The 27,227-nt window shown below is 40.2% G+C and overlaps 2 protein-coding genes and 1 non-coding gene across 4 annotated transcripts; 1 reads left to right on the top strand and 2 right to left on the bottom strand.

Annotated features, from left to right (window-relative positions):
* Positions 1 to 1,647: 1,647 nt before the first annotated feature.
* Positions 1,648 to 21,406, bottom strand: LOC122974023 (oxysterol-binding protein 1-like). Of its 2 annotated transcripts, XM_044341856.1 has the most exons (18): positions 21,325 to 21,406; positions 20,562 to 20,666; positions 14,257 to 14,429; positions 13,512 to 13,720; positions 13,233 to 13,401; positions 12,763 to 12,874; positions 12,457 to 12,640; positions 12,206 to 12,323; positions 11,837 to 11,894; positions 11,442 to 11,606; positions 9,902 to 10,147; positions 6,977 to 7,097; positions 6,612 to 6,715; positions 5,300 to 5,395; positions 4,897 to 5,084; positions 3,787 to 4,022; positions 3,614 to 3,652; positions 1,648 to 3,491 (listed from the first exon to the last, which is right to left on the bottom strand). In XM_044341856.1, exons 2-18 carry the CDS (start codon positions 20,592 to 20,594, stop codon positions 3,349 to 3,351), a joined length of 2,394 nt encoding a protein of 797 aa, XP_044197791.1. In that variant the 5' UTR covers positions 20,595 to 20,666; positions 21,325 to 21,406; the 3' UTR covers positions 1,648 to 3,348. The 2 variants fall into 2 exon arrangements, with proteins under 2 accessions (XP_044197791.1, XP_044197792.1); XM_044341857.1 differs by lacking the exon at positions 3,614 to 3,652 and having other exon boundaries at positions 21,325 to 21,405.
* Positions 16,198 to 16,285, bottom strand: trnar-ucu. The gene is given in 2 exon segments: positions 16,198 to 16,233; positions 16,249 to 16,285. It is a non-coding gene; the product is annotated as a tRNA-Arg (tRNA).
* coro1b (coronin, actin binding protein, 1B) lies at positions 19,357 to 27,186 on the top strand. The gene is made up of 12 exons (XM_044341861.1): positions 19,357 to 19,613; positions 19,736 to 19,889; positions 21,333 to 21,538; positions 21,793 to 21,915; positions 22,248 to 22,377; positions 23,866 to 24,047; positions 24,213 to 24,332; positions 24,595 to 24,699; positions 24,803 to 24,948; positions 25,026 to 25,083; positions 25,191 to 25,523; positions 25,620 to 27,186. Exons 3-12 carry the CDS (start codon positions 21,335 to 21,337, stop codon positions 25,740 to 25,742), a joined length of 1,524 nt encoding a protein of 507 aa, XP_044197796.1. The 5' UTR covers positions 19,357 to 19,613; positions 19,736 to 19,889; positions 21,333 to 21,334; the 3' UTR covers positions 25,743 to 27,186.
* Positions 27,187 to 27,227: the final 41 nt, after the last annotated feature.

Below are 27,227 nucleotides of genomic sequence, written 5' to 3'. Positions count from 1 at the left end.
AAAAGTTATGATAAATAAAACAGTTTATTTAGGAAGGCCTTATAAAGTTGTTCCCTTTGAGTGGTAAGTGATGTCCACCCCACTTTCTCATAGAGGATACAGTGATGGGTTATAAAACTGTCACCTGTAATTTAAGAGAACTGTGATACACAGCATCAAGGGGTTTGAAGGTATGGGCAGCAGCATGCATGTAAATTACATCTGCATAGTCAAGCTTTGATAAGAAATGTTGCCTGTACAATTTTTAGCAACCTACCGCTAAAAGGATTGTGACCAACATATGTGCTTAGCAGGACATGTTACAACAAATCTACAGCTATGCCAACAGCTCTGTGAGGCAGTACTTGAGCACAGCAGCGCTTGTTCACAATGACAATGACATGCCGATGTTTCACAGGAATAATGTTTACCATGTTCATCATCTTGGTTTGGCCTGTTAGGATGCTAACTTTAGCTAATTAGCCCAAAACTCAAAGTACAGCTGAGGCCAAACGGAGATGTTGGATACACTTAAATTTTGACCTGATGATGGTGGTTAATGAAAAGTGATGAGGTCACCAATGTAATTACAATTCATCCAGTGGGGAACAATGTTTTTACTGTATTTCATGACAATCCTTCCAATGTGGAGGTATTTGAGTCTGGACTGCCATCGCCATGACGCTAGCATGGACCTCTAGTGGACAGACTAAACTATTTTAAACTGCCTAAGACATATCTTTGGCTTTTCTCTATTGCAATTTCTTGTTATTTAGTGGCCAACATACTGTATACACCAATACTAATATATCTGCTATAAACCAATATCGGCCAAATTGGCCCTGAATATATTGGTCTAGCTAAAATTTTTACCTCATGCAGCTGTTTTAATGCTGCTACTTTTTTCATAGTCTATTTTCTTAAATGTGGAAAGCACTTTGTGGTTATCTCTTGAAAATGCTCTATATTTAATTATATTAAATGCTTACAAATTTGTTGGTAAATTTAGAAATTTAACAATGTGGTCTGGCACAAATTTAAATAATTTTAGTTTAAATAAATTTATTTTTTGCTTTAAAATCAGGTTTTGTTAGTCAAAACTAGGGCTGCAACTAATTATTATTTTCATTCTAGATTAATCTGGTGATCAGCTAATAGATTAACAGTTTGTTCTCTGTAATGACTTAATAGTGTAAAACAGTATCACAATTTCCTAAAGCCTCAGGTGACGTCTTCAATTACTTCGTTTGTCCGACCAACAGCATGGAATAAAAAGATGTTCGATTTACAGTAATATAAAAGCTGAGAAAACCAACAAAACTTCACATTTGAGAAACTGGAATTAAGGGAGGTTTTGCACTTTTGCTTGAAAAATTACTTAAATCAAATGATCACTTATCAAAATAGTTGTAATATTTTGTAAAACTACTGTGAATATGAACAAAATAAACTAGAACACAAACTAATGGGGGCGTGTTTTCATTGCTTCTTTATTATTTTACTGTCAACAAAAGTAGTTTAATCCGCAGCTCATACCGAACACTGGGACAGAAATTCCTAAAGAATTGACTTGGCAAACAACCTTCAACTAGTGTTATCTAATTATTAACTGATGGAAATGTTGGGAGTATTGGAACAAGTGGAATTAAAGACCAGTATGAAGAGCTATTTGTTTGACATCACAGCATTTGTTTATTACAGATTTTCTTTTCTTTGTTAATACAAAATACTGAACAATGTCATGTGTCCCCTTCTCAATCAAGTATGGAAACTCCCTTTTTTTCTGAAAATGAAGACAATCCTCTGCCTATAATACGAGAGGAACCAAAAATACATGAAAAAAAAACTACCTTACAGTTATCAATACTATATGAATTTTTTTACATTTATAAAATCATAGTTATTTGCAATGCTTTTAAATTCTTTGTTTCTTTATTCTTCATTTTTAAGTACACTTACAAACAAAAATTATGAAATTCTCACACTCACACACGCACACGCACACACACACACACACACATTATATCCCATGTTTTTGGTGTCATAATGTACTTGCATATGTATGAACTCTTCAGCTGGGGTGTTTATTTTCACCACCGCATTTATTTTTGTGTTCTTTGCTCATTTGTCTATTTTACAACAAAAAATCCCACCAAGGATTTTTAAAACCATTTTTACTGCCATGAACTCAGTTACCTCTCAATTTATTTGCAAAATGGTAAAATTTTGTTCCAATACTGTGAAAAATTGTAATTTCATTAATTGTTATTGACTAAAACTGCACTAATGTGAGGTTTTCTCAGCACTGTAACATGACTTTAGCCATTTTGCAGCTTTATAGCCATTTCCTTAACTATTTCTTGAAAGTTTTTTCAAGAAAATCAATAAATTGGAGCCTCATATCCACTCAGGCGGGACGTAAATACAAGTGAGAGCAGGTTGCTTGTGTCTAAGGCGAAAAGAAAGTAAAAAAAGAAAAAAAGATCATATTTTACCATCATAATTTCCATCAGCTTTTGTAAAGAAAAAAAAAGTCTCTTCCAACTGAAAAAACATATGGAGGGTCAACCAGTATTTTGGACAATCTTTTTTTTTTTTTTTTTTTAAATCACACTATTCTGCACAGTGGCAGTGTTGTAAAGTGATGGAAGAGCAGATATGCAGTCATACACACAAGCACACTTAGAACCTTCACTTCATTACATTAAGACACTAAATCAGAGAGAAACAAGAAATCTTCGCTAACTTCTTGAAGGCCACCAGTTGACATTTTAATGAAAGTATTTTAATCATATATAAATGTATATATAACCAGGTATTACCCCCGTTTCTTTTTTTTTTTTTAGAGTTATTACCAAAGCACACGATGCTGTGGATGACGATAAGAACACTACATTATCTCACAGGGTGTTGTCAGCACAAAACCTCTTCTGCTCATGATCGGAGAGACTGAACAGACTTGAGCAGACGGACTAAAAAAAAAAAGAAGATCTACTATAGATTTGGAAGCACTGCCTGTTTCATTTCTTCCCCCTTTTTATGCTCAGTCTGACCCAAGTCAAATCGTGACAGCACGAAACTTTTCATTTCCAGTCCTCTCAGATGTGTGATGGCAACGAAGGCGTAGATGCTAAGACTCTGGGCAAGGAGACAAGGAACCAAAATGGGATGTGGGAGTCCGGAGGGAAAGCCCTGCTCTCCCTCTGGATCAGACAGCAGTGACCGTCCTGGAGATCTCTTAGAACAGAGAACCGCTGGAGGGAAAGCAGCCGTCCAAAGTAAGGGACAAGCAGGCCTTTGCGGTAGTTGTCCACCAGGGGGCTTTGATGGATCAGTCTCATCAGGGCACTTTTGCAGTCAATGCCGTGGTCAAAATATGTCCGGGCAGCCCTCCCAGTTGCCACGTTCCTTGGTTTCCCAGTAGCCTCCTTTATAGATATGCACTTGCTCACCTGTGATCTTGTCCTCGCAGCGGTCGAACCAAAGTGCTCTGTAGTTGTCATGAGGTGCACCTGGTGGAGAAAATACTTGTGTTACTTGTGAAAAAAAAAAAACAATCTGGATAGAAGATTAGGAGAAACACTAAAAAGAAAGAAGGGGACACACAAAAAGACAAAAAAAGAGGAATACTTGCTTTTTAGGGACGGATCAGTAAGAGAATCCTCATCGACAGCTTTTGGAAGAGAAAAGGGGGGATCACAGAGATAGTTTTTTTTTTTTTTTAACCCCTTACTTCAAAGATTTTCCCCATGCAAGAAAGAGAGGAACACAGAAGGAGTTTAGAACACAGATAAACATCATTCTCACCTTCTTCTGACTGGCTGGAGGTGCGTTGGCTGGCGGCCTCCCTCTCTCTCTCACGCCGGGCGATGCGCTGCTTCTCCTCCAGCCGCTGCTTCTCGGCGTTGGCCTCTTCCCAGCGACCGTCCTCCATCAGGCGCTGGTCGGGCCGGCGTCGGCTGTCGGTAGGCGCTACGGCGTCCTCCGGCTCGTTAAGGGTCAGCGCCAAGGCAGTGAAGTAGTACATGGCCTCTGCTCCCTCGCTGTGGAAGAGCGAAATGAAAAACAGCAGGATCCTGAGTCAGAAATTGGTGGGTTTTTCTATATGAATAGTCATTAATTATTGGGACTTTTATAAGAATGTTAACTTTGCTTCACAGGGGAATACAAATTAAATTAAGATGCAAAAAATGAGAACAGATCAAGTACCACACCAGCTGTAAACATGGTAAAAGTGTTTATAACTTCCAAACGGCCACTTATGCAGGCGGGGTGAAAAGTCTGCCATTACAGAGAAGGGCAAGACGCCAATAATCCTTTAAACATGAGGAACACAGCTCACATTTTCATGCAGCATCTTTTAGAAGGCATTTATAGTGTTGCTGCTGTTTGTTCACATCACAAGTGCCGAAAATAGCTGTGTAAAGAATGAAAAGGGAGTGCTTGAGAAGGAAACGCTGAACCCTATTTACTTTCACACTGAAGCGTGAATTTCCCATTGTCAGTTCCAGGTGGTTCGGGACTGTCACCTTTAGGCTGCCATTAAAAATAAAATGCGATGAGCTATGAGGTATTCTATGATTTGTCCTAAATAAATAAATAAGATAGATAAATACAAAAGAAAAATATTCTCGGTCGTCTTTTGAGTGCATGCTCTGGTGCATTTGAAAAATAAATTCAACTGTAATGTGCGCTGATGGATGTGTAGCTGATGAAGCCAAACTTTGATTTGACGAATTAATGAGCGGAATGCAAAAGCTTTGTTACTGCCTTACAGAGTTACTGAACCTGCGATATACAGTACTTGCAGTGAAGTGTGCTCAGAATGTTTGGCTCATCTGCAAAGGGATTGGCGTGCTGCGGATTATTTTTAGACTGAGGTTTACACACATGCAGCTATGCAGTAATTATACTTACAGTAAAGGGTTCCTCCTCCAGACCTCTCTGGCTTTCAGGGTTTGGTAGACGGTCTTCTGTTTGCCCTCAGTGCCGTTCTCTCCTCCTCGGCTGCTCTGCATCACTCTGGAGAACTCCATCTTCTCATCCCAAGTGCCTGAGAGCACGTAGTGGGCTTTGCCATCCTTGTCCATCACCACACCTGTCACCTGAGGACAGGAGCAAGAGAGAGAGAGAGAGGGAGGTGTGAGGGATACAGAGAAGTAAAGCATCGTGACCCATGAAGCACAAGAGACGAGTCACAGTGCAGTGAGGCTGGAGGGCAGATGAGTCCTCAAGTGTGTGTCAAAACAATATCTGACAAAAAGTAGAAGAAAAAAAAAATGAACCACTTGAGCTGAAACATTCTCTGCACGTCTCTCACCTTCCTGGCGACGTCTCTGGAGAAGTAGCTGTACGGGGCGAACTTCAAATGGCAGCGGTCTCCGGTGGTGTGGTTAACTACATCTATCTCTCCTGACTGGAGGGGAAACAGAAAAAAGAAGGTTTGAGGGGAAATCACTGACACTATGGAGACATTTTCATATTCAGGTTTAGGCAATATGACGATAAATATGTTGTGAGACGTCAGCAGGTCAGTTAGCAGAATTATACACCGTTTTCAAAGGATTTCAGAAGGTTTTTTTTTGGTCACGTACACAAATGATATGTGTGGTTAAATTAAGGCTAGATGAAAAGACTTAACTGTTAAAAGTATGTATTGTGGCCCAGTGTGTAAATAAACTGTCAAATGCAAACATAACAATTGTAGGGCAAACTGTGCAATAAAAGTTTGTACACACTTTGGTGCAAATATGCAGAAAAATACAAAGGATACTGATATTGTATTTATTGCTATATTGTCTGCTTCTACGTGTATGATATGATAACATCTTTACTGTTGCTACCAGTAGGTTTTATGCTATGACTGTGTTTAGTTTTTACTGTGTATTTTGTCCATTGTCAACCATGCAACAATTACAACTTTTATTGAGATCAAGATCTCTTTTCCAAGAGAGAGATTACAACAAAGACAAAGAATACAAGCACAGCCGGGCATAACAAAAGCACACAGAGCACCGGAAACAACCACAGACATCAATAAATAGACCCAAGGTTAAAAGTTTAACATCAGCCAGAGGGATGATGGTCTTCCCCGGTTCAGTATTTGCCTGGATAAGTAGAGTATAACAGTGCTGATTTCAAACTTTGAGAGGCAGTTTTTTACAGGAGATGACTGTCCCTCAGGCTATCAATCTGTTAATTGTCAGAGATTTTGCTAATGCTGCGTTCCTCCAGTGGCAGCTATTTTTTAATATATCTAGTTGTGCAATCTCAGTGCAGGAAATGCTGCACATCAGTGAGCAGGAATGGAAAAACTTGATATGTCAGGTATTCATTTAAAGCAATGTAGCCACAACTGATATTGTATGTGGCTATTTCATCTGTAAATGGTCTTTCAGTTGAACTCCCAGGAAATTTATGACATCACGATATATGAATTGGTATTACAATATGAAGTTTCATATGCTGTGATGAAAGATTATCAATATAATCCATCTTTACATGTGATTTCCCATTTCTCTCTCCCCTCATTTCATGTCTCCTCTCTATCGACTCTCTAATGAAAGCAGAAAGTGCTCCAGCTGTTGATTTAAAGCTTTGTTGTACACTGAGCCGTTTTGTACAGGTCTCACCTGATCGATCCATAGTTTTCCTACGATGATGTTGTGCACTGTGGTGGTAACTTTCTTCCATGTGTAGTGATTGTTGCCCTTTTCAAAGATTGCGTGAATTGTGCCTGAGAAGAAGAGGAAATGCAGACAGGAGAAATTTATTTTTTATTTTATAACTGACGACTGATAAACCAAAAGGTGTGACAGATATATATTACACAAGATGTACTCATTACTCTCTCATGAGGAAACAATAACAAATCGGATTGTTAGGTCTGTTTGAGTTGTCTATCAGGAAATAATCCTGACGTTTATATCACACTCTCAACCTGACACATCAGAATGCAAGGCATTCATAATATGCTCTGAACCGAAACATCTCTTACCTAAAGGCATAATAGAGAGGTATTTGCCCCTGAACTTGCTGGCAACAGTGATTTCCTGCCTCAGGGTCCAGCCGCGATCGGAGATCACATGATGCGCTGCTGCAGGAGGGTGGTGACTCACCTGGGAAGGAGGTAGAGGCGGTTACAATCTGCTTCAATAAAAGGACAGAACTTTTGGGCATCTCGAGTGGCATCGTTTAGTAGATTCTCACCCTCCCTAATAGTTATGACTCACATTTAGTCTTGTTGGACATTAACACAGACACGTTAACTGAACGCAAGAATGAAAAAAAGAAAAAGAAAAATCCCTGTTGTCATAATTACACTGCAGCGCATGAAAATCTCTGCTGTAAACCTCAAATCCAATTATATTACTCATCTACAACAGGATTTACTAGTTTCCTCTATTTGCTCAATCCTGTTTAAACCCTTTATGACTGAACTGAACCAGTCTGTATACACACTGATCTGCCACAACATTAAAAACCGCCTGCCTAATATTGTGTGGGTCCCCCTTGCGTCACCAGAACAGCTCTGACCCGTCGAGGCATGGACTCCACATGACCTCTGAAGGCCTCCTCTGGTATCTGGCACCAAGACGTTGGCAGCAGATCTTTTAAGTCTTGTAAGTTACGAGGGGGGCCTCCATGGATTGGACATGTTTTTCCAGCACATCCCACAGATGCTTGATCGGATTGAGATCTGGGGTATTTGGAGGTCAAGGCAACACCTTGAACTCTTTGTCAGTGTGGCAGGGTGCATTATCCTGCTGAAAGAGGACACTACCATCAGGGAACACCGTTGCCATGAAGGGGTGTACTTGGTCCGCAACAATGTGGTACATGTCAAATAGGGATGAAACTGTTTCATGATATACCACAGCAAAATTCCCGGCGGTTATTATAACCATCTCAAATTTTAATTATCATTAAAACTGTGTTTGATTACTGCGCTTGTTCCACATGTGCCTGCTAGTTAACAGGGTTGCAGCGTGATAACTTTCCACAGTTGTAAAATCCACTCTGTGAGTATTACAAACCGCTGTGCAGTGTTTTTCTGATCAACCTTTAAATGCAATAATCTGTTACTCCAAATCGGACTTGCTGGATCATATTTCATTATTTCACCAGCACTTTAAACAACATACACACACCAACACAGCCCCTTGTATTGTTTTGCACAAAACTGCTTTCAGTCTGAATGCAGCTGAGGAGTTCCTGTATGTTGCTGAACAACAAGAAGTCGAAAAAAGAAAAGCAACAGCTTAAAGAGAAACAGGAATACAGTCCATACATAGAGTAGACGAGACAGGCATTGCCGTTTGCTGCAGTGCAAAGTGCAGTTACCTCTAATGGCCACAAGGTGGCCATGTTGATACACGTTTGATGTGGTTTTCATATGTTTACATAAGGTATTGGCTATGTTAATGTTTATGCAAACAAACCACAACATTAGTGCTGCTAATTTTATTTGTGGTTTTCAATATAAAACTTGGTGAAATGATTTCAGTGTGTGTTTCAGTACTTTTTGAACATTTTCAGCACATTTTAACAATACTGTGATGATACTGATAACCATGATAATTTTGGTCACTATAATCATGATATTAAATTTTCATACCGTTTGATCTCTAATATCAAAGTAACATCCATATGAACGCCAGGACCCAAAGGTTTCCCAGCAGCACATTGCTCAGAGCATCACACTGCCTCTGCCAGCTTGCCCTCTTCCCATAGTGCATCCTGGTGCCGTCTTTTCCCCAGGTAAACAACACAAACGCACCCGGCTGTCCACGACGGGCTCACGTGCCCATTGTAGGTGCCTTCAGCAGTGGACAGTGGTAAGCATGGACGCTCTGACCAGTCTGTGACTACACAGCCCCATACACAGCAACACTGAGATGCACTGTGTGTCCTGACATCTGTCCATCATAGCCAGCATTAACTTTTTCAGCAATTTGTGCTACAATAGCTCTCCTGCGGGATCAGACCAGATAGGCTAGCCTTTGCTTCCCATGCACATCGGTGAGCCTTTGGGCACCCATGACCCTGTTGCAGGTTGTCCTTCCTTGGTCCACTTTTGTTAGGCACTGACCACTGCATACCAGGAACACCCCACAAGACCTGCAGTGTTGGAGATGCTCTGACCCAGCGTCTAGCAATCGCAGTTTGGCCCTTGTCAAAGTCACTCAGATCTTAACGCTTGCCCGTTTTTCCTGCTTCCAAAACATCAACTCAAGAACTGACTGTTCACTTGCTGCCAAATATCTCCCTACCCCTTGACAGGTGCCACTGTAACAAGATAATCAATGTTATTCACTTCACCTGTCAGTGGATTTAATGTTGTGGCTGATCGGTGTATATAAAAGCTTGTACTCTAAAATACAGCTTTCTTCACAGCTGCTTGATCACTGGATTTGCTGCCTGAAAGCACAATTTATTGGATTGTTTGTTGGACTGGACATATTTTCTTGGTCTTCACAAAAAGAAACCTCTCTGCTGTTTTCATTTTCTAACCTTAAACCTCCACTCTGAGTCCTCCACAAATCCTTTTCTGTCCTTCCTCTAAACACCTTTTCTTTTTACCACCTTGTGCATCTCTTTCAGTCCCCTTAAAACAAGGAATTACATAGAATTTACTCAATAACATTTAACAAAAAGTATTCACATTGTTGAATAAAATATCAAACAATGACATAGTCACACCACGTCTAACCCTTGATTAGAATAAAACTGCCTTTCTATTTCTGATTAACTGAGTGGTGGTTCCTTGTAACATGTACTACCCAGAAAAAAAGGAAGCAAGATTTTTTCAAAACGCTGAGTCAATGGGATTTTTAAAAGGCATCCTTCCTGACATTCATTCTTTGTTTGGTTTCGCCGCGTTGCTGGAACCTTTCAATCTCTCTGTTTCTCTTTGTCTCACCTGCTCGCAGAGGGAGCGGTAGCCACTCTCTCTCCGGCGGTCCAGCTCGAACGTCTCACCCAGCAAAGGGTTGAAGGGCTTGCCCGTGCGGTGGACGGTGGTTGAGTAGGAGGACACGGAGAAGGCGGCCACATAGCACATCTGCTCCAGGGAGCTCTGGCACTTGGAGGCCTTATCCAGCAGCTCGTGGTACTCGAGGTCCTCAGACAACCGCTGCAGCATGGAGATGGGCTCGTTGAAGTTCACCTGGAGAAGCGATGATAACATTCGGTTAGATTAAATTAGGTTTGCTCCAATCATCTATCAAAAGTGCAACATGATATCAAGATTGTGCACATTAATTTATCAAGTCGAAGACGCAAACCAGCCTTATTATTATTATTATTATTATTATTATCATCATAAATCATGTTATTATTTCTGGCAGGAGAAAGATAGTAATGACAGATGCTTAATGGGTCCTATTCACCTCAAGACATGAGCACAATCATGCACAGACACACAGTATTACAGGCAACTTGGATTTTATAGATCAGGGATTCACATGAAAACGTTAATAAACTACTGTAATAATGTAAATATGCAAGTTTGAAGCTGTAAGACAGGAGCTTCTTTTGCTTTGTTTTTAAAATATTTGCCTGTGGCGTTGTGCTGTGCATGAGCCTACAGGATTATATGCTGTAGCTGAGTTCAAGGTTCAAACCAGACTATTGCACTTTGATGTACTTAATTCAATTATAAAAAGAATGTGATGACTATAGTAGTTTCTCTAGAGCTAGAGAACCAAATAGTTTGCTGATAAAACACAAACAGCACTATAAAAATACTCTTATTTCTCCCCTTACCTTTAACACATAACTATCAAAAAATAAATGCTAGGCAAGTACCAAATTGAGTCATGCTACAAAGACAGCTTATCCACACGCAGCAATTGGAAATAAAAAAGCAACAATGACAGACATATAAGTTTGCTTATTTGGAGGTATTCAAACTGTTTTGATCTAACTAAGCTGTAAGCGGACTGGACCAGTTAAGGTATTTCTGCCATTTGTCTGTAGTGGTGCACTTTAAAACAGTAATTGAGAAAGAGCAGATTGTTGTAGAAATGGAAAAATCACCGCCAAGTAAAAGAAACACAAATAAAATTAACCAATATTTTATGTATCTAGGTCTCTGAAGTTCTTCAAATAAACGCAACTCGGTAAAAGATCAGTAAATCTGTCAACAGAGCTATTCTAGTCACAGCTGGCTCTCACAGAATGTTGCTAAACCTGTATTGTAGACGTGGATGGGATGGTGTTTTGGTTAAGCCAACGTCACAAGACCAGGCTGCCATCAGAAGCCTGATTCTCTGACATGAGTTATGACCCGGCAGGCTGTAGCTGGATTGTTGTAACCGCACACACAGACATGACAAGAGCAGCCAAAATGGTTGCAGAAGAGGAGGTGAAACTGCCTGAGGCCTTTACTGGCCAGGCCAGCAAACCCACTTCCTGTGAGCCAGAGTAGACATTGAGTAACCTCTGCTAGGAAGACTCACAGGCATCGGGATCTTGGACAGCTCTTTGCCGATGCAGTTCTTCATGATACTCCACAGGTTGAGAGAGTAGTTGGGTTTGTCTGGGATACGTGTCCGCCTCTTCTTCAAGGGCACCAGCTCCTGAGAGGGGGACTCCTGGTTCATCGCTAGAGGCTCCTCGTTAAGCTAAAAGGAAGAAAATATTGTCAATAGACAGCATAAAAGCTAATTGATACCACAATCTCACGTATCTGAAGTTTAAGTATGTAGTATGCTGCTTTTTACTTAAGGACAGTGAAGTGAGGCAATCATTTAATGATCATAAATTATGGTAAATAACATTTTTAAAATGTTTTAGTTGGAAAACAGCGAACCAGTCCTTTAACTGTCATCTCAGAGGCAAGAGTGAAACCTACCGACTGATCATCAGGACACATTTCACTGTTGAAACCACTGATATTACTGCTCGACCTCCTGTAAAAGATTGAAAAACAAAACTAAAACCAAGAGACTGTGATTGACTGGTATGTTTATAGTTAAAGGATAACAAACAAGGAAATTGGGCATTAGACTGGTTAAACTGTTACTAAATGCCATATAAATCAATCAGCAATCGCACAAGTACAGGAAGTATGAAGAAATCGACATGATGTTACGATACCTCGAGCGTGCTGGTCATGCAAGGAACTTGATTAAACAAAGATTAAGCACAGATGAGGGCTCGGAGGAATTCACACATTTTTTTCCTTCTAACAGTAGGAAGGATGTTGATGACTGTTACTGACTTGTGGAACTGAGGGTCTGCAGGTACGGTGATGAACTCGGGAGCCTCTTCCATGGCATCAAAGAACTCATTGTCATCGTCCTCGTCACTGGCCTCGCCTTTTCCTGGCCCGGCAGTGCCTTAAAAACACCATCAATTAGATGGGCATAGGATTTCCCAGAGTGCTAATTATGTGAGCAGAAGAGAAGAAGGAAGTGGGAAAGGAAGCGAGTTGGGAATTGTAACTTGGGAGCGATCGGTGTCAGGTCTCACTTTTATTATCTGTGGCAGTGTTGGCCTGCGCAGCCCCTCTGAACGCTCGCTCCAGGTTATTGTGTTGCTTGGCCAGTTGCTCTAAAGTCTCCTCCAGCCTCACCCGCTGCTCTCGCTCTGCCTGCAGGGCCTTCTGCCATCGCTTGCTGTGGGCCTGAGCCAGTGCCAGGAAGTCTCGGCACGCCTTAGGGGCAAAACATTAAACAGACTGGGTGGAGTTTGGAAGCTTTGTTCAGTTTAGAAGGAGAAAAAGATTCGTGCGAACTTGTGACTTGATATACTGAGAGAGGAGGAGGTGAAACTTACATTAATCATGGCATTGGAGGTGATGCGGAACAGTGTGGCCCTCTCAGTCACCTGACGTATCTTATCACCTGCCTCTCCGGTTAGACGCAAACTGTCCAGTTCTGACAAAGACCTGAGATAAATATTAAAGTGTACAATATGGTTGGGAAGATGTATTAACAGCTTGAACAATAGATCATCATTAAGTTTATATTATTAAAGGACATGAACTTCAGATTTAATGAGTTTATAATTAGAGCTGTTGTTTATCTACTTGTGTGCAACACCACACCTAAAGTTGGCAATGAACTTCAAAGCTACAGTATCTTTACATGATAATTAGGACTCCACAAAGACTTTTCTACGCTTTTAAATGTTTGTAAGTGGATGTTTTGGCCTGGTGTGTTTTGACACATGAAAAGTTTATTACAGTTTGCCCTGAGGAGTAAGGAGTAAAGCAAAAAGAGATGAACGGCATGTTGAAGTCTGACCTCTGGAGGGCAGAGCCGTGCTTTGAGATCAGGTCGTTGCACGTGCTGAGATCCTCCACCTTGCTGCCAAGAGTTCTGAGAGCAGACTGTACTTCTGAATTCTGTGCCCCGCCGCCTTGTCCAGGCGCCGCCGGAGGGGACGATGGTGAGAAGTCGTCCCCCGAGTCATCTGTTGACAATGAAAACAGCAGCAGAGCATAAAACACACAAAACATCAGCTTAAAAAGGATTTCAGTGTCATCTCTGTATAAGTTTCTCCTCTCCGCTCGTGTGTTTTACCGGACTCAGCCTGCATGCGGGCCGCTTTGGCTTTGGCCAGCTCCAGGGCAGTGATCCAGCGCTGACGTTCCACCTCACAGCTGGCTTTCAGGTGATACGTCTGTGCCCCGCCGTTAGAGATAACGAAGTTGCAGGCGTCGTCCACAGTGATGGTCGCCGTGGCCAGGTTGATCGTGCCCCGACATGTGTGTCCCATTTCTGCCTGGGTCCTAATAGTCAGAAGCATTAGATTTGTGAGGAAACAGAGAAAACAACACATCTGTATTTGGGACTATTTGCCTCACATATGAGCTTGAATTGAAAACCTTTTCTAAGTTGTCCAGCACAGGCAAATCGCCAGTGTTAAGGAGATTTGTCATACTATACACCCAATTCACAAAAAATGATCGTATCCCAATGTGTCATCAATGCATTTAAGGTGGAATACAGAGCTTTCCTCTTATAATTAGATCATCCGGATGCATTTTAATGTAAGGGTTGAACAGGACCATCAAGACAGGATGCATATGTACATCCACATTATCATTAGAGCTGTAGCAGAGTACTGGATTTCTGTTCAATCATTACAACATTAACTCGGCTTTTATCTGACATTTAAATTCAACTAAAACAGGAAAGGAATATTGATTATGTGAGGCTGTTGAGGGTCATTAAACAGTGGTTACAGAATATCAATGCTGAGGAAACTGATTTCTCTGGTGACATGACTTCCTTTGTTTTATCTGTGTTTTGCAGGAAAGCGTACCTGTAGTATGACAACAAGCCATTGCTCAGGACAAACCACCTCCGCTGATAACCCTTGATGTAATTTGTCCATTTGAACACCCATCCTTTGTACGTGTCGCCAGCAGGGGTTGGAGTGGGCGTCTTGGGCTCCGACATCACAGCCCCCAAAATCACCAAACAGATTTGAGGAAGCTTTCGTGAAAAAATGAAAGTAATAATATATAAATAAACAATAAGTTGATTAATTAATTAATTTCATTCATTCATTGTTCTTGTCATCACGTTCATTGTTTAAGTCATATTTTTTTTTAAAAAGGATAAAAATTCATTGAAATGTGAATATATTCTCTGGATTTCTTAGTCTCCGACAATATTACACTGAATATCTTTTTATTTTGGACTACTGGTCAGAAAAGATCTGAATTAGCTTTGCAAAAACCCAGCTCTGGCATCTTGTCCCCCTATTTTCTAGACACTTCATGGACCATATGAACTGCGCTATGAAAAAAAGAATTTAATCAGTAACTTACTTGATAATCTAAATAGTTGTAAGTTGCAGTCCTACATTCCACACTACACTATCTCAACATTTTTTAAGACACCCAGATTCATTACTGATAGGTGATGTTGATCTTACAGTGCAGTGTGAGCAAAGGTCAAACTATGAGATCAATACAGATTCACTACTGACGCATTTTACTTTCAAAGCTTGTATTAATCAAATCTGAATTAGATATTCTTAGAAGAATGACTGACATGACATTAAAACATCTTTGTGTAATTATGTCATCTTATAAACTAATAAAGGATATTAGTTGAATCATATATTTTGAATCATAAGACTGTCATTTTCTCTTTAGGGAAGTGTTACAGTTATCCAGTCATTACAACAAAAACAACTAGATGATAACAACAGAAAATTGATTTAGTACATCACATTGGCGATTAAAGAAAAACAATCAATTGACGAAGTTTACGAGCTTGACACTCGCAAATTAACAAGGTGATACAAGCAAAACACAACGCTTAACAAATGTTAGCCCATTAGCTCGCTTTCAAACTCGCCGATGGCTAAATGTTTACCTTGACGTGTCCGAAATGTGAGCTCAGGCAACCAGACACCCGGTGGAGTCACGGCTAACTCTGACACCCATACGCTGCTGAAGCTACCTAGCTAAAGGGGCTAACTAGCCAAAACGGGACAGCTCTGATGAAAACACCTAAAACCGGAGACGTCGACGACAACAGCAGTGTGACATTAGCTTAAACTGACTCCAACGACTTTCATCAATATCTCTCGATAATTGTGTGAATAATGTTCATAATACAGCTGCGTACGCCGACAAGAATCTAAAGCTAGCTGGCTACATCTAACTAGCCTAACGTTAGCTCGTTGGTTACACCCCGGTGCAACGCTATTTCGTCTCGTCCAGAAACAAACAGCTAAACTCGATTGCATTGAAGCGACAGAGTGTTGTCATCCACCCGCATTCTGTGAAGACCCGCCCTACTCAGTCTTTGATTGGCTCTGACTCTGATCTTCTCACGCCTCATGCCTAAACTTAACCAATCTAACCAACGAAGGCAACGAGTACTAGCCAATCAGAGGCAGAGTAGGGCAGGTCTTCGCGGAATGCGGGTTGATAAAAAGATAAGGCTTCTTTGATTGAATCTTGTTTGAACTTGAAACGTTCAATAATGGTAGTTATCTACATATAGCACTCTTGTTGACCAAAAAATTAAATCAAAGTTATAGTACTCATATTTAGTACGCGTTCACTAACGTTAATAATAGTGCTTGTTGTGTCCATGTGGTTTGCAAACTCGCTCCTTAACGATAATGTGCTAATGTTTACCTTTCAATAGTTCAACATTTCTTTTATCATGATCCAATAAAAGAGATGAATCTATCATGTTGTTTAAATAAGAGCCTCTCGCTTTGCGAAGGAACAAAAAAGTGCGACTCCGGTGGGACTCGAACCCACAACCTTTGAATCACTGCTTCAGTGCCTAGAAGTCCAATGCGCTATCCATTGCGCCACGGAGCCACCTGTTGCATGTGAAGCATACCACAGTATATAAAGGTCAATAGAGACGTATAGGCTGTCCATGTGGATTAAAAGAATATTTGTAGCGTATGAGGCCGTTGTTTTCCCTCCCCTTACGAGAAAAGCCGTTCTCATTCCCCGGTCGCCAAATACCGGCGCTTTGTAACGCCCTTCGGCGTCTGATACCGATGTACAAAGCGCCCTTCAGCGTCCGTAGAGACGCACCGGGCTTTCTACTTCCAATGTTAACGCCATTCATCAACAACATCATTAGGTTTAGGCACAAACACCACTTATTCAGGGAAATATCATGGTTTGGGATAAAATGATGGCTTGAAACATGGTTTCTACTTCCTTTAAATTACGCAACATCCGTCGTCATGGCAACAGTAAGCACCCTGACAATCGTGTTTTTTTTAAAGTCTCGACTCACGGGCGGAAGCGAGAAGCGCACTTCAGTCACTTGCAGCTTAATGAAATTCTTGCTATCAAAACTATCCACCCATCCACCCAACCCGCTTCCTAGACATCATCCGTCTCATCGCGTCTATTATCAGACGTTGTGTGAGTTGAACAATGACGCTAAAAGGTACCCAGTGCGTTAAAAAGTGACACCAGGGGGTCTTGACGAGTTGGGAGTGAGGATGGGCCGTCTACGATCACCACTATTCATTTACCTTATTTGAGATTACAACTTCATGTGGAACAAATGATGAGCCTGCCTTGTGTCATATTGAACACTGGGTGGCCCTGAAGAGCCACAAACAGCATGTCCAGCAGTGTCAGGAATAATTACCAGAAAAACATGATTACTATACTTACAGTAACAAGGAGAAGCCAAATAATGAAAATCTACTAAATTATAAAATACATATCTATCGAGGAACTGTGTGTTAATATTGTGATTCCAATGAATATTTTATTACATTGATTGTATGATGTGATTATAATAGTATCCCCCAATTCTTTAATTTTTGATTTTCTTCTTTTTCTTGACAAATGTTTGACAGGGTTTATGTCTATGGGTCATCTTTCTAAATAATCCTGGATGAAACACGCCCAATGTGGCTGTAAAACATGTTTGAATGCAGTGGTGGAAAGTAACTAAGTGCATTATTTACTGTACCGAAGTACAAATTTGAGGTACTTTGCTCTTCCACTACACTACATTCCAGATGGAAATATTGTACTTTCTACTCCACTACATTTATTTGCCACTTATATTTTCTAGTTACTTTTAAGATTAAGATTTTACATTAAATAATATATTTGAATATTCTGTTGTTTAAATTGTGTGCTCTTTTCTTTTTAAAAAATATGTGCTATGCACTTTTAGCTGCATTAGTATGTGAAAGGTTTAAAAAAAAGTGTATTATTATTATTATTATTATAAAAAATATGCAACACTTACATAATATGATGAAGTACTATTACTATGAATCTACCCAACATATATAAAATTGTCTTCATATTGATGAACTACAGCATTAAAATGTTCTTGCATGTATTTGTTAGTAATAAAAACAAACAATATAATATAGTATAATAATAGAACACTGCATAATGAGTACTTTCACTTTTGATACTTTAAGTACATTTTGCTTATAATACTTCTGTACTTTTCCTTAAGTAACATTTTGAATTCAGGACTTACTTACTTTGATTGGTGTATTTTTAAACTATAGTCTGTCTACTTTTACTTATGTAAGGTATCTCAATACTTCTTCCACCACAGTTTGAATGTAATAGGACTAATGAACAACCAGAAGAGCAGTAGGACCAAAATAATAATAATAATAATAATAATAATAATAATAATAATAATAATAATAATAATAATAATAATAATAATAATAATAATAATAATAAATCCCCTTTTGTCCCCTCTAAGGTGTGCCAGGTAAGTTTTACTTCTGACAACATCCACCTTTGCTTAAATGCTTTTAGTCATAAGGCCTTATTTATCATTAGGGACTTCCTAATAATGAGGAGTTGACATATCTCTAAAAATATAGTTTTCTAATTGAAAAGCGTGTACATCATTCTGCATTGTATATGCAAGTGCACAGTGGTCAGAACACTCTGGATTAAAGTTGTAGGAGTTGTAAATGAATGATCTGGATCTGGTTTAATAATTCCTCTGACTCCCAGCTTGTGTCTGTTGGGGGAAAGATCTCAAATGTCAAATGTGACAAAGTGTGTATTTTCACTAATAACGGCTTGGTCACAGTTTTACAGGATTGTATTAAGACACTGGAAATCAGTTAAAGTTCCTGACTCATCAAAACCACTAATATTAAAACATAAAGGCAGTGTTCTTATTCATTGCTTATTTATTTATATTATGTATTCTTCTTCTATTATTAATTAACTCACATTTCATGATTTGTTACATATGCAGACCGCCTGTTGTCCCCTTTGCACTGCTTGACGCCCACTGATACTACTATTATCATATTTGCCCACTGCTACCACAGCTTATTGTTGTTGTTATTGTTGTTGCTGTGCATCTCTGTGTGTATCTCTCTCCCCTCTCCTCCCTCCTTTTTCTCTCTCAACCCAACAGATCAAGGCAGATGGCTCTAGGATGGCTTTTTGTTAACACAAAGAAATATCCAGCTCATAATCATACAGTGTATCTAGGCTTGCTTAAAGTCTGGTTCTGCTCGAGGTTTCTTCCCATTAAAGGGGAGTTTTTCCTTGCTTGCTCATGGAGGAATGTTGGGTCTCTGTAAAACAAAGAGTACAGTCTAGACCTGCTCTATGTGAAAAGTGCCCTGACATAACTTCTGCTGTAATTTGGTGCTATATAAATAAATTTGATATCTTCTGAATGCTGCTGTTAAAACTGTTGTTGTTGAATCACTGTTATCAGTCTTTTAAAATTTAATAAAAACTTAAGTTCCAAAAAAAAAAAAAGAAAAAAAGAAAAAGCGTGTGCATCCATTTTAACCAATACGTGGCATGATGAAATCACTAACAAATACTACGAATCTTGCTTCAATTGGCTCCTTTGTACATTTCACTCGCTGTCTGTGCAGTTTTCGCAGACGCATGACGACATCCGGCCTGTAGGACGGGAGTCTGGTTGGAAACGGACGATATCCCTCTTGACTCGTGCGCGTCTTCGACGTATCCTGCCGTGAGCGGAAGTGTCTGGGATATTCTGCTCAGCCCATCCATCCAAAACAGTCGTTTGTAAAAAAAAAAAAAAAAAAAAAAAAAAAAAAAAGACGGAGCGAACACCGTCTTGCATCTCTTCCCACACCATATCCATCAGCCTGGCGCACCATTTACACATCTATCAGCTCGGGACATGCGCTCTCAGGTTCGGCTTTTACTACAGCGGACATGCGTAATTACAGACAAACCACCTGGAGATTAACTCAGTATGTGGTAATAATTCCGATGGGTCTTTTTTGCGTGTCTAATGGATGTATTTTGTTATAGGTCTGCGCAATCGACGTGAACGCCTGCTTGGACACAGGAAAGGATTAAGTTACTGCTGCTGCTGGCCGCGGATTATTTTATTGGCCTCCTGTCACGCCCGCGTCTGTCCGTGGTGATCCTTTTTCCAATTAAGAGAGGTCGCTCAAAAAGCCAGGTATGTTGTTATTAGTCGAAAACAATAACATCGCCGTTTGCTTGACATGTCTCATCGCGGGATTAACTACGCGTTAATACACCTCCTTTGTTGCCCATGCATGTAGTTTGCAAAAACCACATTTCCGCGTAATGCGTGCAGACAACAATAGCAAGCCTGACAGTAAGAGCGTAGAAACACTCTGTGGATGTTTTATAATCGTAAAAACACCATTTTACAACAGGAGAGCATTGTTCAGTAACACACACACCTTTGAATACCGATGCAAGTGTTACAGTCTTGGCCTCTACTTTGCAAAACTGCATGGTTTTGGAGCAGTTTTTTCCCTTCGCGCAAGCGAATGCTATAAAAAGGTAGACAACAGGCTGTATACCTGCTAAAATACAATATGCTATGACAACTGTGAAGCATTAGGTAGATGGCATATAGAGTTACTGGAGTTACTGCCCAACCCCCTTCCCCTCCCTGCCATTGCATGCTTTGGTTTCAGGCGGATCATGCCCTTTTGTCCACTGAAGCCTGACTGTACTTTTCAGGGCAGACTCCCAGTATGAAAGAATTTGCCTGCTGTTTTGACAACTCCCCCCAACCCCTCTCTCTGTCTCTCTCTTGCTGACTATCTAAAGGTATTTGGGGATTCAGTGAATAAACTGTAAAACAATAAAAACATACCATCGTTACCTGGACGTAGATGCAGAAAGCCATAGCAAAGTTTATTTGTTGTTCAGGGATCTGAAAAGACTAAAGCTGAGTTTGTTTCCTGTTCCTGCCTCACATCTACAAAACCAAAAGAAACACATCAGTTACTGTATGACATTGGCACTTTCAAATGATGTTCACATGCAAAATTTCAAACACATTTTTACTCTGATTAGCAAAAGAAAGAAATGAAATGCTCCAAACCTAACATGCATCCTGATAAAGGAACTTTTTCCTCATCTCCAAGGCTTTCTCCAAGTAACTGGTTAATTTATGTGTTTCCAATGTAAACAGCCAACTCAGTCTTTGTGTATCATCTATGTTTTAAAAAATCTACAAAGTAGTGTGTTGTTCCCTATAAAACAGAGAATAGCAAACAAAATGAAACTCTTTTTTTAAGCAGTAAGTGGCACATTGCATATATTCAGAATATATATCTTATTCTAATTATTATTCTAAAATAGTATAAATAGTGCTTAAAATATTGGACTATTAAACAAATGTATTGAAACGTCATCTGCAGCTCATATGTTTTAATGTAGTCAACTATGATTTTCATTATGATAATTTCCCAGAGTCCAAAGTGACTTTTTCAAATTGCTTGGCTAAAAAACATCAACATCTGAGCAGGAAGTTCTTAGTATTTTTGTTAAAACTGTTGCATAATCATCTCTGCTAATAAACTAATTGTTTCAGCTCTAGTTCCTAAAATGTGGAACTCATAACATATTTTTACCCTTTCAGATATGTCTTTCCGGCGAGGTGTGGTAAGGCAGAGCAAGTTCCGCCATGTCTTTGCCCAGGCATGGAAAGCCGAGCACTGCATCGATGATGTCCGGGTGTCCCGGGTGACGTGGGACTCTCCACTCTGCGCAGTCAACCCCAAATTCATCGCTGTCATCATCGAAGCAGGTGGAGGAGGGTGCTTTCTCGTGGTTCCCATCAACAAGGTTCGACCTCTTCTGCATGTCCATTACTGCAAAAACAGCCAGCATCAGATAAAGCCTGGATCAATATTTTTTAAAAGCCTCGATCTTATTGTCCACTCTGCTACTAAAAGCATCAGCAGCTATTTGATGTCTTGCTTAACCGTCTGGCAGATGCATATGCAGCACTTTGAAAGTTCCAAGACACATAATGGACAAAGGTTATAGTCCTTTGATGTGTTCAAATGTATCCAGACACTTATTGTTTTCTCCCACAGAGCGGCAGGATCGATCAGTCCTGTCCAACAGTGTGTGGCCATGCGGCACCGGTGCTGGACATCCAGTGGTCTCCTCATGATGACAACATCATTGCAAGTGCCTCGGAGGACTGCACAGTAAAGGTAGGTCAAAAGTTATTACACACAAGACTTGTCATTGAGCCGGTGGTTTGTGGCCATTTAGCAGTTGTCACATACAACCACAAACCATTCTTAAAATCTACACTGATTCCTAATTTTGGACACAGAAACAAAAATGTTCTTTGTTTCGGGTTCGATGGTTTAAATCACTGACTCGTTTGGTCTCTCAGGGTCTCCACTGAGGCATAAATAGATATAAATAGAATGTTTTCTTTTCCGCTACCGATATTAAACAGCTGGCATTCACATGATTTGTGATGTAGATCTCACCACCATACTTAAACCAAATGTCTGCTGTGACTTGGTGTTTCTAGGTGTGGCAGATCCCAGACGGGGGCTTAACAAGTCCGATGACCGAGGCCATTGTGACCCTCGAGGGACACAGTAAAAGGGTGGGCATCCTGGCTTGGCACCCAACTGCCTTCAACATCCTCCTAACTGCAGGTAACGCCATTTTTCACGTGCATTAATGCACTCAAATACTTACATCTTGCATTATTTTTTGTGTACTGTAGAAAATGTGGGTCAAAAATCAAACTATACAACCTCCATCAAGACCTACTGTATGTGGTTTATATGCTGATTTACTTAAATTTACATAAAAATGATGATCTAAAAGAAGGGAGTTTGCTGGCAGGCCATATGAAAGCAACTACATGTGTCATACTTAAGTTCTATGTATCAAGTATAAGCCAACTCGTGCTAAACATTTCACATTAACCAGAGAAAAGTGATCATCCGTTTGTAAATAGTGAGAGTTGAAGAGCAGCTCCTACCTTACTGTGCCGGTGTTCAGTGACAGCCAGTTCAAATACTACTGCATTATACAAGCAAGGAATTGGATTTCCCTCCTCAGGAATTCATAGCATGTAAGGCAAGTTTAAGGAGAACATGATTATCCTCAAAATTAATTACACTTTGCTGCAAAAGTGCTAGATTTTCTTTCATTTGAAATAAATCACACTATGGTAGCACATGGAAGCACACACAAGTGCATTAAGAAGCACAGAAATTAAGCTTTTTTTGTACAACATGTTTTTCTTGTGCAACATGTTACCAAGTGTTACGTGTTACTTTTATTAGCTGAGCTCTGACTGCATCAAACCAATGCCACAAAAACCGAGAAGTAACCACAAATGTTGCATCTTTTGGCAGAAAATTGTGTGATCATCAATCAAAGTAAGAAGCTGATTGAGAAAATAGTTATTTTTGCTGCCCAATTATTTACAATCACATTTATAACACTTTAAAAGACAAAGTTGGCAAGTTATTAAACAGCAAAGTGGTTACATGCACAATTATAAATCTTGGACTGGATCCTATAGTGCTCCTTTCAAGTATCTCTGTAATCAGGCTTCGAATCTGTGTCCCTCTCTGCATCTGTAAAGGCTTTCCTTCTGTTTCATCTGTCTGTTGTCTCATAAGTCAACCAAAACACATCTCTCCAGTCCTCAGAAACTTCCATTGGCTTCCTGTTGCTTTGAGAATACAATTTAAGATCCTCTCTTGGTTTACAAAGCTCTTAATGGCTTTGCTCCACAGCACATATCAGACATGCACCCAGTTTATAAAACCAACAGATCTGTCAGGTCACAAGGCATCAATCTCCTTTATGTTCCCAGAGTATTTTGAAAGTAACATTGCATTTAGTATTTACAGTATGTGCCTAAAGAATGGAAGAGCCTGAAAAGAAACCTAAAGACTTTCATATACAATCCAACATTATTTGTCCCTTAGCATTATTGTTGTTATATATGTAATTATGTACAGTATATGTGAATCTGTGTATATCTATATGTGAGTATGTAATTGATCCTTGTAAAAGCTCCTTTTGTATAAAATGGTGCTGTACAAATAAAAATTGAACTTAATTTTATTCTCTCCTGTGGACTAATTCCTCTACATTGGATGTTGTGTTGCCCTCTCTTCCAGGCTGTGATAACGTGATTTGTGTGTGGAACGTGGGCACGGGGGAGCTTGTGTACCAGCTGAGTGATGCTCACCCAGACCTGATCTATAGCGTCAGCTGGAACAAGGATGGAAGTGCCGTGTGTACAGTCTGCAAGGACAAAGCCCTGCGTGTCATCGACCCACGAAGAGGCACTGTGCTCAAGGTTATTTCACGTTTTGCTATGTGTGCAGATGTGTAAAAAAGAGGTTAATATGCTACTGTACATCTTATACGTACGTATCCTGACAGTAAAGTAATCCCATAGTGTTCCTTTACTCATTACTATGTTATGTTGCTTCCAAATTAGTCTCACTGATTCCTCTCCTAGGTGAAAGAGAAGGTCCACGATGGCACCAGACCAATGAGAGCTGTGTTCCTCTCAGATGGGAAGATCCTGACCACAGGATTCAGCCGTATGAGTGAGAGACAGCTGGCCTTGTGGGATACAGTAAGTCTGACTTTCCTCTTGTTTATGTGATGGAGCAGCCCACAGTCCCTAGGAATTATGTCATATTGTTAAATCTGCAATGCACAGTTTATGTTCAATGTCAGTAGCAATTGTGAGAAGCCATGTACCCTTTATTCAGGAGCATGTAGAGGTTAGTATGATGGATGTAGAGCTGATTTTCTTGCAGGAGACCGTATGTTTAGTCCCATCGCAGACTTTTCCCTATTGAACGCAAATAAATGGTTATTTGGTTTTTTTACAGAAAGATCTCTCTGAGCCAATGGCTGTACAGGAGATGGATACGAGTAATGGGGTTCTTTTACCCTTTTATGACCCTGACACAAACATGGTGTACCTGTGTGGAAAGGTATAATCTCAGGATAGCATGATGAAAACAAATCTACTCAGATGGTAATATTTGGTGTTATTTCTTATCAGTCATCTTAATTTGGTTATCTTCTGGCTTTCAGGGGGACTGCACCATCCGGTATTTTGAAGTGACAGATGAGTCCCCGTATGTTCACTTCCTCAGCTTATACAGCAGTAAGGAGCCTCAGAGAGGTGCAGGCTTTCTTAGTAAAAGAGGTGTGGATGTCAACAAGTGTGAAATTGCCAGGTATGTATTTGCATACCATTAAAGGATAATTGAGATTACTAATTTAGAAAGATTACTAAGTTTGTGCTCTTTTGTAGATTCTACAAACTGCATGAAAGGAAGGTTGAACCCATTTCCATGACCGTTCCACGAAAGGTAAGTTGTGCACAGCTTTTAAAAGTGATTTAAACTTTAAGTTATTTCTAAAATAAAAACTTGCAATTCATAGGTTAACAGTAATTGTCTCCATTTTTCATCCCCAGTCAGATCTGTTCCAGGGAGACCTTTACCCGGACACAGCTGGCTTGGAGCCTGCTCTTCTGGCTGATGAGTGGATCGCTGGGCAGGATGCACCGCCCCTGTTGGTCTCCCTGAGCGGTGGGTACTCGGCTCCTCCATCCAAGCACAGAGACACCCTCAGGAGCAAGCCCAAGCTTGTGTCACAGGACTCTGGGTCCGGGGCGGCGGCACCTGCAGCAGGCAATGCAGCAGCCCCAGTGTCTACATCTACCACCTCTGCAAAGGAGACAGAAGAAGAGATGCCACGAGTAGCCACGAGAGAGACAGATGGAAATACTGACAGGCCAAAGCGAGAAGTGAGTTGACAGAAAGAGACATATTGACCGTACTATTAAGTTATTCATGCTCACAATCTTTATCTGACTTGTTCCTTCTCTGCTGTCTTCTTTTAGGACGACTTGTTGAACGAGTTGTTGGCAGAAATGAAGGCCCTGCGTGCTGTCGTTCTCGCTCAGAGCCAGAGAATCGAGTTGCTGGAGCGGCAGCTAGCTCGGATTGAGGATGGGGATGTATGAGCAAGGGGGACAACCACTACATTCGGAGGGCATTCTTACTAAATCTATAGAACATAGCCTTACTAGAATCAACAGTACCTTAAGCTGTGTGAGTGGGGGAATGTAGTGTAGGGTAATGACTACAAACAGATCAACCATTGTGTCGAAAATAAGACCACAATTTGTTTCTGTGATTCTTTTTACAGACCGTGGCTGAGATTGGGGTGTCATCTGCATAGAGTGATTTCTGTCATATGAAGGAGTATTGTAACAATTATTTGGTGCATATAGTGCAGCTTTGCAAAAATCCAGTTTTTGTTCATTTTGAAGGGCTATGGCACCACAGACTCGTATTGCTGCACAATGTAGTAACAAGCAGCATTATATGAAAGCTAATGAAGGTTAACATAATATAGCAAAGCGATTAAGCACCTCCAATATGATTTTTTTTTTCTTTGAAGCACTCACAAACGTAACCATTAGGGCTATTTAATCAGGTAGTTAAAGCTGCTAAACTGTGATATCATATCAGACCCCAATTGTTGACCCATTGTGACTTGTGCTTTGTACTTCATTATAAGATACCGTCTGTAAGGTTAGGAAAAGCTTCTGGTACAGAGATCATAACTTTGACCATGTGAATGATAGCAGATGAGAGTGTAGTTGAATATTTATGTGTACTGTAACTCTGTGTAGTCTTTGCAGTCAATGAAAAGGTAACACTTGTGATTTTGTACCTCATGTTGTCAAGAGAGAACAGCGGCTTTGTGAAGTTTTCTGTAACGTCCTGAGGCACAATATTTTTTAGAATTAGCATTAAGATATTTGTCCTCTGGAATCTCTTTTCAAAATTTTTGCTTCTTTCCTTCTTTTGGCATGTGTGGAAAGGCTGCAGTACCACATGCCCCCCTAAAGAACCAGGATCTTGGCTGGGTATTTCCCATGCAGTGCCCCATACAGTACTTGCCACTTTGTATTTGCCACTTCTTCCAAGCCTTTTTTCAGAGTATAAGCAGTGGTCACAGGGCATAAGTTGTGCCGTATACAAACACTAACTCCAGTGCAATTTCACCAGAACACACTAGATGTATTCAGAATACCAATTAAGAAAAGGGCAGTCGCAAGAAAGAGGAAGTTAAAATGAAATGTGAAACATTTTCTACTGTTTGCAATTGTATTGGTGTTAAACGATGGAAACATTTAGAGTTTTGTTTGTTTTTATTTTTAAGTTTTGTGGGGTTTTTTGCCATTACATTTAGAGGCATTTATTTGTCACCTCCCCTATCAGTCAATTGTAGTGTAACTATGGTACATTCCACATCAAACTTAACCTTTATTACTTTAGTAATTTATATTTCTTTATGCACTGACTTCTTAACACTTTATCTCTGTGGTTGCAAAGCCAGTAGCAGGTTAAATGAGAGTACAATGTGCAAACTCAATAAACATTCATTCCTCCTTTGTATTTAAGGTGTGGCTTTTTATTGAAACACGGAAATGCTCAGC

Source organism: Thunnus albacares, chromosome 22 (assembly GCF_914725855.1).
Source record: "Thunnus albacares chromosome 22, fThuAlb1.1, whole genome shotgun sequence".
NCBI classification, from domain to species: Eukaryota; Metazoa; Chordata; class Actinopteri; order Scombriformes; family Scombridae; genus Thunnus; species Thunnus albacares.
This window is presented reverse-complemented; position numbering and strand designations above follow the sequence as displayed.